This window comes from Raphanus sativus, chromosome 2, assembly GCF_000801105.2.
Source record: "Raphanus sativus cultivar WK10039 chromosome 2, ASM80110v3, whole genome shotgun sequence".
In the NCBI taxonomy this organism is placed as follows: Eukaryota; Viridiplantae; Streptophyta; class Magnoliopsida; order Brassicales; family Brassicaceae; genus Raphanus; species Raphanus sativus.
The window spans coordinates 12,166,085-12,178,507 of record NC_079512.1 but is presented as its reverse complement, the minus strand read 5'-3'; the positions used below and the strand labels follow the sequence as shown (position 1 = coordinate 12,178,507).

The following is a 12,423-nucleotide window of genomic DNA, read 5'->3' as shown; positions in this document are numbered from 1 at the left end:
ATTGTATTAAAATTTTGTAAACAAATATTAGAAATATTTTAGAAAACATTTGTATACAAATGTTTTTGTTTGTTTAATATTTAATTATAAACTGTTTTATATCTTGTTTTTTTTTACTTTTATAATAGAGAAAATATTTTAAGATAAAAACACAATATATAAGAATTATATTATTTAAAAAGAATCTATATTATTAATATAAATTCTTTTTTAATAATATAATAAACTCGTAAGAAATAGTATAGATGGTAGGAATAAAGAAAGAAACACCGGATGAAAACCTTACTGCTGAGGTGCCCGCCACCGGATGAAAACCGGGCTTCGTAGTCTGGTGGTAATGGAACCTCGGCTGAGGTGCCCGCCACCCAGCTTCGAAACCCGGCCACAGCGATTTAACATCCTTACTGCTGGGGCGCTGGACCCCTTCGGGGGATATTTGGGAAAGTGGCTGCCCAGACACCAGAGATATCAAAAAAAAAAAAAAAAAGAAACACCGGATGAATTGAATTCATTAAAGAAAGTCAGGGGTGGTTTAAGAATATATCCTAATATTTGGGGTCTTTTAGAATTTATAAAGTTATTTGGGCAATATTCGCTATCATCATTCTTGTAAATTAATTTTGAATTTATAGGGAAGACATGACAACTTTCAAATGCTAGCAAGAACTCTCTTCCCAAGTCAACCTTGAAAGAACCAGCCTTTTCCAATAATAACCTCTCCAGCCACGAAAAAGAAGAAGAAATGGCGAACAAGCTCAAAGTCAACGAACTCCGTGCAAAGCTCGCCGAGCGTGGACTTATTACTACCGGACTCAAACCCGTTCTGGTATTCACTGAACCAGTTTCACATTTGTTCTCTTATTCTCAGTTAGGTAATATTCAGATTTTCAGGTGGAGAGGCTTGAAGAGGCTATCGCAGAAGACGCAAAGAAGCAAGAATCGAAGAGCAGGAGGAAAAGAAACAGAGACTCTACAGATGGTACAGATGGTTCGAACAAGTTGATTGCACTCAGCGAGTTTCGTGAGATGAATGTGAAGGAGTTGCGTGAGGAAGCTAGTAAGAGAGGCTTAGCTACAAAGGGTACAAAGAAGGAACTTCTTGAGAGGCTCTGCAATGATGAAGATGACATGAATGGATTTGAAGAAGAGAAATCAACAAAGAAGGGAGCAGCGGTATTGGATCAGTGGATTCCTGATCACGTAAAGAGCGAGTACCATGTTCTACAAAGGGCAAGTTCTTTTCTATCATCTTATTCTGTTCATGAATATGCCCATTTGACTTGATTTTTCTTGTGTTGAATGTTGTAGGGTGATGATGTTTATGATGCCATGTTGAACCAGACAAATATCAGGGATAATAATAACAAGTTCTTTGTCCTACAAGTGCTAGGTCAGTTCCTCTTGACCAGATTATTATTAGTAAGATGACACGCCTGTTATCTCTTTCTATATCATGAATCTTTCTGTGTGCAGAGTCAGATAATAAGAAAACATATATGGTCTACTTCAGATGGGGAAGAGTTGGTGTAAAAGGACAGAGTAAACTAGATGGGCCTTATGACTCATGTGATATTGCAATAGAATTATTTAGCAACAAGTTCTATGACAAGACAAGGAATCAATGGTCTGATAGACAGGAGTTTATCCTTCATCCCAAGTCCTATGCATGGCTTGAAATGGACTATGGCAAAAACCAAAATGATTCAGTTGTGAGTGTTTCGAATTCCTGACTGATGCCTTTATATTTTATGATACTTCTTTGGTTTATGGAAATTTTAAAGATTATTTTCTTTTAAGCAAAGCTTTCTAATTGTTCAAATGCACTTTCTCTAAGTTTGCAATGTTTATTTTTCCTCTCAGGCAAATGATATTCCCAAATCATCTTCTGAAGTTAAACCTGAGGAATCAAAACTAGATCCCCAGGTTGCCAAGTTCATCTCTCTTATATGCAATGTACACATGATGGCACAGAACATGATGGAGATAGGTTTGTCTCTTTCTTTCTTACTTCATTAAAGTGAGGGCCTCCATAGGCAAGAACTAGCAGTGGTTCAGATACATAATTTTTAAGTCATATGCCTGGTTTTTTTTTTTTAGTTCTAGCTGATTGTCATACTGCCTCTAATATATTTTCGATATTTGAACTTTGAAGGATACAACGCTAAGGAATTGCCACTTGGGAAGCTAAGCAAGTCCATAATATCAAAGGTAATAAAGTAGTAAATGTTTATTTGGTCTCATTATAAGTTTTCTTGGTGTAGTCATTATATATTTTGTTGTGATATCTGATTATAACTCCTCTTGGATCTCTTTAGGGTTATAAAGTTTTGCAGAGAATATCGGAGATGATTGAGCGGTATGATAGAGCAAGGCTTGAGGAACTGAGTGGGTATGTATCTGGTTAATTGCTAGACCAAGTGTCACGCTTAGTGGAATATATAACCATTTTCCACAAAAAAACTTGTTTTTGCGCTAGTCTGACTTTGTATCATTATTTTGATGCAGAGAGTTCTATACTGTGATACCCCATGATTTTGGTTTCAATAAAATGAGTAAGTTCATATGCATTTTACATCTGTGCTAAAAACTGACTAGACATTCACTAAAACTTCTGAATTGTGAGTTGTAACAGGTCAGTTTGTTATAGACACTCCTTAAAAGTTGAAACAGAAAATAGAAATGGTAATTCTTTCTACAGATTTACTACTTGACTAGTTTTGGCCTTCATAAATTAAGTCTGGTGCTCCATTATAATGTAAGGTTGAGGCATTAGGTGAAATCGAATGGGCGACAAAATTGTTGTCCATCGACCAGGGATTGCAGGTAAGTTAGTCAGTCTATGTGGGTTTAAAGCAACAAATCCCATCTTACGTATAGTTCTCTCTAATGATATTTTGCATTTTTTTTGGCAATGGCTATAGGATGATCCTTTATATTATCAGTACCAGCAACTTAACTGTGGATTGACACCAGTAGGAGCTGATTCAGAAGAGTTCTCTATGGTATATTTTTGGTTTTGCGAACTAGAGTTTCTCAAATATGTCTATTGTTATATCTTTTATTGTCTTCTTCTCCATATCCCTAAACTAGGTTGCCAAATACATGGAGAACACTCATGCAAAAGCGCATTCAGGATACACAGTTGAGATTGCTCAACTATTTAGAGCTTCAAGAGCTGTTGAAACTGATAGATTCCAACAAGTATGTTATTGTGTTTCAAGCTTGTCCTTAGACCCTTACCATGATTAATCTGATTTGTCATTTTGGCACATTGAAAACTTAATTTTTCTTGGTAGTTTTCAAGTTCGAAGAACAGGATGCTACTCTGGCATGGGTCACGCCTCACTAACTGGGTCGGTATTTTATCTCAAGGTAATATGTTTCTCTGTCTTTGTTATTATCTCTTTCATTTTTATTGCATAGTGAAGTGAACTAGTATGAGACAACCAAACAGGTCCTCGGATACCTCCTCCGGAAGCGCCTGTAACTGGTTACAGGTTCGGAAAAGGGGTTTACTTTGCCGATATGTTCTCCAAGAGTGCAAACTACTGCTATGCTAACAGTGGTTCCACTGACGGCGTTCTACTCCTCTGCAAGGTAATACTCTCTTTTTCTATAGCATTGAACATAAGCTGCCTTTTTATGTTTCCTAGTGATCAATACTAATTATACTACTCAAGGTTGCTTTGGGAGACCTAAATGAACTTATATATCTGGATTATGAGGCGGATAATTTGCCCCCGGGAAAGCTAAGGTACACAGATACTCTCATATTATTCATATTTCACACAAGTTCTTTATGAATAATGGGTTTTCTACTATGTGAAACTTGATTTGTAACTTGTAAGTGATGGTTGCAGCACAAAAGGTGTGGGGAAAACAGCACCAAACCCTTCAGAGGCTAAGACACTAGAAGACGGTGTTGTTGTCCCACTTGGCAAACCAGTAGATCATTCAAGCACCATGGTTTATTTCAACACATTTTGCAAAACCAGTGTCCCAAAAAAGTCAAGTTTATAATTTGATTTTTTTTTTTTGCAGGGGATGTTATTGCACAACGAATATATTGTCTATAATACGGAACAAATCAAGATGCGATACGTGATCCAAGTCAAATTCAACTACAAGTAGTGAACACTGAAGTAGTATTTTTGGACATTACTTTAACTAATGATCAAGAACCAACCACTTCATTTTCAAGAATGTGGTGCTTATTGGACTTAGTTTTTGTATTGCGAGTCTTTCATTCTCGCTAATCTGAATTTGGATTTGACTTCGTAAATAACAGTTTCATTTGTGTATTTTAATTGATTTAAAAATTTATACAAAATTAAGAATCTTTACAAACCCACCCACTAATTATTTACTTCAACTAGTATTAAGACGGAGCTTATAACACTCAACAAGTACCATCTCGTTGGATATTACGAGACCAACATGGCGTTTATGAGCCACTAGATTGGGTTTAGCTTCATCACCTCCAGAGACTGAAGATAACAAATGTGTAATGACTAGTAAAGAAAAAAATTATGGGTTACCTACCACTGGGTTTGGTTTAAACAAGCAAGTGCTGTAATAAATGTCAACTACAACATTCATAAGTCATAACCTCTCCAAGAAGATTAGAATATGGATATCAAAGCTCAAAGAGTACAAGCACCCAAACAAGATTTAGTAAACCGGTTTACTTTTTAGCAATTAAAAATCCTGCCAATAATTTATTTTTCTATTTCAAAATGTACTCATCTTTCTTCTTGGTTAACTTCGCATTTGTATAAAGATAATGCAATAATCGCAAGTTATATGATAAATTATCTCTATCTGGAAAACCTCAGTTTGATAAACCAATCAGACCGTCAATTTGATTAACACAGTAAACCAATCAGACCGTCTATTAAACCAAACCTAAACCCTAAACCAATCAGATCGTCAATTTGATTGAGTATATAAAGAGCGAGAAACCCTACGAATGTGCCTCTCTCTCTCTCTCTCTCTCTCAATCTCACTCGAGTCGTCGACAGAAAAACAGACAACCATGGGAGGATTGAAGAGGAAATCATCATCGAGTGCCAAAAGCGTAGCTAAGTCAAAGAAGAAGAAGAAAGGGCCTCACTTGCCCAACTCAATCCTCAAGGTCATTGCGGACCAGAAACGTCCTCTAAACTCGGACGAAGAAGAAGAAGAAGACGAGATCGATTCCGATGATGAACACGGCGGCGATCTGTACGAGTACGAAGAAGGTGTCCCTGAAGAAGAATCCAGGAAGAACAACCGTTACGACCGCCATGATAACTACGACTACGAGCTCCCCGACGATTTCGAGGTTCCTTTCGCTCTCTCAATTGCAATTTTTGTCTTTTTTATTACAATAGTGGTAGAGACGTGTTTTGGTCGAAACAACACAAAACGATTCTCTAAATGGTGGAGGTTGACGAGTTCTTGATTTTTGTTTGGATTGTCTCTTGTCACTGTATGAATTGCAATATATTATTATTACAATAGGGAAGAAGACGTGTTTGGTCTGAAAGTTCTGATTATTGGGTTTAGGGTTTTTATTTTGATTTTCTCATGTATTAGAAATTACTAGTTTAGATCTAGTTCTGTCCTTTGTTGGTATATGCTCTGCTTACTGGTTAATTCTCTTTTATCAACAATGAAGGATGAAAACGTAGAGTCAGAAGATGATGATTTTGATGGTGGTAACAGCGAGAATGATGATGATGATGATGATGATAGACACACACGGATGTTGCAGTCTCTCACTGGAATGCCAAGTGCAGCTTTTCAAGGTATATTTCGATAGTAAAGACTTAGAGACTTTCTTCTTCTTCTCTCAGTTTTTGCTTATTCTCTTTATTTTTTTTTTTCAGGTGAGAGTAAGAGCAAACCTGTGCTCTTTACTGAAGCATACCCAGAGGGCGAATTCAACCCCACCCGAGATGTTCTGGAGGGTAAGAACGTCCTCACCGAGGAAGATTTTCTGGCGCCTCTTGAAGGAAAACCTGGATATCATAAAACAAGCAAGCAGATTGCTCGTATGCGCAAGGACACTAAGCATGTTGTTCATGCTCCTCTGCCTAAGCCTCAGCGAGAAAGACTGGAGCGTAAAGCTGTGATTGGATTAGTTGATGGGGAGTTTAGCAAGTGGGTGCATCTCGTCAAGAAGAACAGGGAGGCACCGACTGTTTACTTTAACCAAGAAGTCGATCTTGGTTACTCTACTGTTGGCGCAATTGCATCGGAGTTTCAACCCAGGACTGAGTTTGAGAAGAAGATGGCTTCTCTTCTCAATGATAGTGAGGTTTCTGAGGCTCACAGAGACGATGGCGCTCGTCTGCTTGAATTGAACGAGGCAAGTTTCTGTCATCTATCTTGACTTTGTATTAAATTGATCTGAGATTGAACATCAGTTTATGGATTTAAACTTTTGGGGTGCAGGTTTCTATGGAAGACCACATAAAGAAGCGTGACCACATTGCCAAGATTCGGAACCTGCTCTTCCGTCATGAGGCAAAAAGCAAACGAATCAAGAAGATTAAGTCTAAGACTTATCATCGCCTCAAGAACAAAGACCTGAAGAAGTCGTCGCTGGGAGCATTAATGGACCCAGAAATGGCTAAAGAAGAGGCTATGAGGCAAGAGGCTAAACGAGTAGAGGTGAGTCTGGAATTTCCTCGTATTTTTCATCGAGACACTGGCAAAAAAAGGTTTAAAAAGTTGTCTTGTTTGTGTTTGTGCAGGAACGTCTGACGTTAAAGCACAGAAACACAGGGAAGTGGGCGAAGCGCATGGTTCGGCTTGGACTGAATGCGAAATATGATGCAACTCGGGCAGCTATAGCTGAACAACTTCAAATGAATGCTAATTTGTCAAGAAAGATGCACTCCATGGGAGATGGAAGTAGCAGTGATGAGAGCGACGATGAGGAAGGTTTGAATGATGGTTCAGATGAGGACACTCCTTCCAGATTGATAGCAAAAGCAAAGGAGAAGACATTGAAAACTATGGAAGATGATGAAGTGCCCAATGCTGGTCTTATGTCATTACCTTTCATGGTAATATTTACTTTTTGCTCCCTCATAACAATTTTCATTTTCTTCAGTCATGTCTTGTCTTATCTTTTTCCCTTTTGCTTGGTTAGGCCCGTGCTATGAAAAAGAAAAACGAGGAAGCTAATGAAGAAGCTAAACGTGCACTAGAGGAGTACGAAGAGTGGGAGAATTCTGGTGGAGAAAACTCTAAAAAACCCGTTAGTGTTAGTGGTAGAAGAGTGTTTGGTGCAACCGCTAAAGTGGAAGCTCCAAAAGAGTCTAAAAAGGATTCAGATAACTTTTATGACAACAGTGATAGTGACAATGATATGGCTGGCGTAGAAGATAACGACATGGAGGATGTAAGAGATAATGCCTCACCTGCTAGAAACACTGGAACCATTACAGAAACTGAGGTATCTTTATTTTGTCATAATGGTTGTTTCTTCTCTTCCTTTGAAAAATCTCTAAGAAGAATCTATTCTTTGTCTACAGAAGTTTGATGATGCTGCTGGAAATCAAGCATCTAAGACAACATTCGACGTTGCCATGTTTGCATCAGGCTCCTGGAAGAAGGTTTACTTTTGAATTTTTTATATCAGACTTTGTCTTTTTTTTTTTTTTTTTTGTGTGTTATTCTTTTGTTCAACTCCTTTTTGGTATGTTATGCAGATGACAAGCTGCAAAAACACAGAATCCAAAAAAGAATCAAAGAAGACACGTGCACCCATCTCACAGTCTCAAGATAAAAAGGTTTTTCTTTCTGCAAGTCTCAGTTGAACTATACTCTATTAGCTTTTTGGCGGTTCTAGTTCCTTACCGTAATGTATTTTTTTTGTTTAAAATCTTGAAAAGGGGTCAAGAGATGAAGAAAGTGAGGATTCAGAGAGTGAAGCAGAGGAAATGGTGGACGGAGTTTTGGCATCTGCGTCAAAGGAAACCTTTGAGATTCCTTCTCAAGCAGAGCTTATAAACCGGGCTTTTGCTGGTGATGATGTGTTGGATGAATTTGAGAAGGATAAGGAAGAGGTTCTAAATCAGGAAGTTCCTAAACCCGAAAAACCGGTTCTACTTCCTGGTTGGGGAGATTGGAGCAACGTCCAAAGAAAGAGAGGTATATCTAAACGGATGGTTATGGAACACGAAGCTGAGGAGAAAGAGAGAAAGCAAAAACTCAAAACAAGGAAAGACGCTCGTCTTAAACACGTTATCATATCAGAGAAAGTCGATAAAAGGGTCAGTAGTGTCACACTCACTCTAGCTTTAATTTGTTGAGTAACAATTTGATCAGTAATGCTCATCATATTATCTTTTTTTTTTTTGACAGGCTGAGAAACTTCATACAACGACTCTACCTTTCCCTCATACATCCAAGGAAGCTTTCGAGCATAGTATGCGTATGCCTATAGGCCCCGAGTTTAATCCCTCGACTGTTGTTTCGGAACTAAACCGACCAGAGGTTCGTCTTGATTACTTTGTCAAACTCTCTCTCATTAGCACCCATGTTGTACTTGTTTTGACCATTTGTGTGTGCAGGTTGTGAAGAAGACTGGGGTCATAATTAAACCGGTCAAGTTCGAGGAAGTAAATCCAAACGATGAAGTTGATGATGAACACCCTCGAAACCATCAGAAACAAAGATCTAAAAAGAAAACTGGTAAACGCCAGGGCAAAGTCAAGTCCAAGTAAAAGACAAAAGCTACAAGATTTTGATCCCATGGGAGTGGTTTTGCCTTAGTTATATAAACCATAGACACTGTTGTTTATCTCAAAACTCTTGTTCATTTCCATCTTGTTCCACACTCTTAAACTCTTGTCTCCATTTTTCCATCTGTAAGATTTTAGTTGCTTGCAGAAAAAGACAAAGTTATTGAGACCTGATTGAGCTTTAACTCACCTGAGAGACGATAATACTTGATCATCTGAAAACGGTAGCTGCTGTGAGGTGAAACATTTGAACGCATTGTAACGCTTTAAACTCTGCAGCTATCTCTTCATAGCTATTTTGGTTCAAGGTAGAATGTCAGAAGATAAGTAAGAGAAAGAAGTTGCTTGGAATGTGATATTTGTACGAATTCTTCGTTGATAGAATCGCTTTGAACTCGGGTACCAAAGCTTTAAAACGTTTTACTGAATAGCGCGACTGAAAAGGGTTAATAGCGTTCGGATGTGCAAATGTTCGCACATAGAAATCAGAGGTTGTACCTAAAGAACTTAGTTATATTTTATTTAGTTCATTATGTTTCGTAGGAGCTAAATTAAATATTTAGGATATGTTGCTTTAAATTAATTCCATATTATAAATTATTGGAAATGTCCTAAAATAATATTTTAATCTGTTCCTTAAAGTTACATATTCTAGATTTTCAGGCGTTTTAATAAAACACATTAAATTTACATAATTTTGTGTTTATATTTTTTTCCATAATTTTAAGCCAATAAAAATTCAACTAATACAATTAAGTTTTTTGAAGTTTTCAATTATTTAATAAAATATACATTAAAAATATAAAAATAGATTTTTTTCAAACAAATTTTTTTGTCTTAGAAATGTAACTTTAATGAACGGAAAGAGTATGTATTTATTCTATTTGAAATTTTAACATTGAGTTTCGACGGTAAAATAATATTTATATTTTATGGATGAAAAATCTATTGGTAATCTATACTATTAAAGTAAAATACCTAATAGGTTTTTACCCTTATTTTTAAGTTATTTACAATATTATATCATTTCTTTTTTGAAAATTTTAATTAATTTTGTCCAATATACTAAATCAGAATGCAGCATTTATTAATCTATGTTTACTCCTAATATCTCTCTTTAAATCTTTTTTAACTGTTTCTTTTTCGAAACTTAAAGGCCACGTACGTTACATAAACATGTATATATATACTTTATAAATAAGTTTACCAAGATACATTTCACATACACGTTTTTATGTCATCAAAGTGTGTATGTTTTCAGTGGAATTAATGTTTGTTACACTAAACATACACATATACTTTTGTTTGTTATTGAATATCTCATAGCTAATCATCAAGAAAATTATGCAACATAATGAATAGTTTTCAGACGTTATTCCCAACTTTCATACTTAAGTTTTCCTGATTACGATTTACTGATATCTAATTCTTAATAGATGAATCTAAACCCCTAAACAGAAAACATAAACAATAATGATTATTATCTTTAGGAAAATAAGAATAAAATTAACTATATTTACTCTTTCAATTATCATTAACGATTTATTTTATAAAACTTTAAAAATATTTAGTTAAGAGTTTGTACTAATATCTATAAACATAACTAAACAGATTTCGAAGTAAGATAGGCAACACTCAAATATTTTTAGGAAAATAATAACAAATCAATACAATTAAAACAACAGTTTTTTAACATCCATTTTATTTAGAGAAGTAAGTACATGAATGCGTTTATCTTTAGTTTTAAATAAAAAATGGAATTAAACCAACGTCCGAATAACCAACTGAGATATAGGAAAATTACGGGTCGCAAGAAAATGTTAAAGTCAGACATATCAAATTTATAGTTTTGTAACATGTTAAATTATTGTGTTTAATGTCCACCTCACATTATATGTTATCAAATATTCTCAATGTATAATCCTAATTGCATAAGTAATCGAGACAGACTTTTATGAATATAATCACTATAATTGTAGACTTATTTGATATAATATTTACAAAAATTTAATATAAATTTAATTTATTATTATGTTTTTAGTAATATTGTTTTTTTCAAATCAAAAGACAAAACCAAAAGAAAAAACCAACGGCGATTTAATACTTACAAATATGTTAACAGTTTTTATATCTCAAGAACAGAAAAACTAAAATCAAATTGGAACCAAACTAGAAACCCAATAGATATCTGAATATCTTAAATACAGTTTATATTCTTACAAATTATATTTAATTTAAAATTTAAAAATATTCTAAAACTGCCACCTGTAAACCAAACTACCCAAAAACAGATTACCCTACTAGTTTTTTATCCAAAATATTTTAAATTATCTTAATTTTCCGTTAGAACATAATTATTCAAATATTTTTATCCAAAATATCTAAATTTATCTTAATTTCAATCCAATTATTCGAAATTATTCAAAAAAAGAACCTGACGAGAACCGAACTGAACTCAAAATTTTAACGGGTTCCTAATATTATAATCCGAACCAAACCGAAAACCAAATTAACTAGACCAAAACCAAATTCAAATTCATAAATAACTGAATGGCTCTTATATCTTTTTGAACTGAAAAACGAAAATCAAACCAGAATCAACATGAAAACAAAAAAAAGAATAATACAAATTGGAACCAAATCAAAAACCGAACATCTATATCTAAACATATTAGTGAACCAACAAACAAGTTAATAAATATGTTAACAAGAAATAATTCCGTGCTTTGAAAACGCGGGTCAAAATCTAGTATTATATAATCTTACAGGTTATACACCTAAACAAATTAGATTAATGATATACTTGTTTTTTTGCACCATGCTATGATAACTTATGGTTATAGAAATATCACAACTAAACATAAATAATAAAACATAGATTAAAATTAAATAAACCGAAAACATGGACGGTTAAACCAGCCATTTTAAAAACAAAATATAAGCACAATATCGAAACAAAGTATAAAATTGAACAAGATGAAACATGATTAAATTGGTAATGTAAGAAATATCAAAACATAAGCACAATATCAAAACAAAGTATAAAACTGCAGATAGTACATTTCTACAGTTTGTAATGTAAGACACACAAGCATTCTGATATTAACCACCTCTACAATGAATGCATTAGTAAACTGGTGTTTCTCGGAACGGCCAATCGATCATAACGATAACATACGTTTATCGTTATCAAAATGTTAAATCGTTAATGTGTTTGTTGTGTTTATCTCATTGAATCAACTTGTTTTATTATATATGCTTAGAATTTTTTACGATTTATACACTGCAGTATACAATTGCAGTTTCGGCTATGAAGCGTGAAGCTTTGTATTAGCAATTGTGCCAAGATCCAAGATTGATTGAACACCTCGATTGTATCATCAGATGAGATACAATACTTTATAGTACAAGGAAAATTTTAGCCTGATGATCCCGAAGCTATTGGAGAAACTTATCCTATAGATAAAATATGCAAACATTTAATTTTAATACTAACGTTCAACTTGCTAAGAAAATTATAAAATTGTCGTCGTCCAAAAGCTTTATTAGTAAATTTATCAGCAATTACTTGTAGCTAACGTCTAGTGGCTTGCCTTTCTATCCTGCCCCTCAAGCAACTTATCAATCGGCCTCTCAAACAAGCTTATCAAGATCTTTTCAAGTTTCACCCTTGAACGTCTCTCTA

At 34.7% G+C, this 12,423-nt stretch overlaps 2 protein-coding genes across 3 annotated transcripts; both read left to right on the top strand.

Annotated features, from left to right (window-relative positions):
• The first annotated feature begins 674 nt into the window (after nt 1-674).
• Nucleotides 675-4,148, top strand: LOC108820008 (poly [ADP-ribose] polymerase 2). The gene is given in 17 exon segments (XM_056993181.1): nt 675-826; nt 892-1,230; nt 1,309-1,390; nt 1,474-1,709; nt 1,861-1,987; nt 2,153-2,208; nt 2,316-2,389; nt 2,506-2,552; nt 2,633-2,682; nt 2,761-2,823; nt 2,922-3,002; nt 3,091-3,201; nt 3,297-3,372; nt 3,455-3,597; nt 3,681-3,754; nt 3,861-3,966; nt 4,042-4,148. Coding segments are annotated over 17 exon segments (1,839 nt in total). The 5' UTR covers nt 675-742; the 3' UTR covers nt 4,132-4,148.
• Nucleotides 4,149-4,991: 843 nt separating this feature from the next.
• On the top strand, nt 4,992-8,912 carry LOC108838481 (U3 small nucleolar RNA-associated protein 14). 2 transcript variants are annotated; one of them, XM_056998943.1, is made up of 11 exons: nt 4,992-5,323; nt 5,660-5,789; nt 5,871-6,352; nt 6,439-6,657; nt 6,741-7,055; nt 7,142-7,447; nt 7,530-7,607; nt 7,704-7,784; nt 7,887-8,267; nt 8,359-8,490; nt 8,568-8,912. In XM_056998943.1, the coding sequence occupies exons 1-11, from the start codon at nt 5,036-5,038 to the stop codon at nt 8,718-8,720; spliced, it is 2,565 nt and encodes an 854-aa protein (XP_056854923.1). In that variant the 5' UTR covers nt 4,992-5,035; the 3' UTR covers nt 8,721-8,912. The 2 variants fall into 2 exon arrangements, with proteins under 2 accessions (XP_056854923.1, XP_056854918.1); XM_056998938.1 differs by having other exon boundaries at nt 7,527-7,607.
• The last annotated feature ends 3,511 nt before the right edge of the window (nt 8,913-12,423 follow it).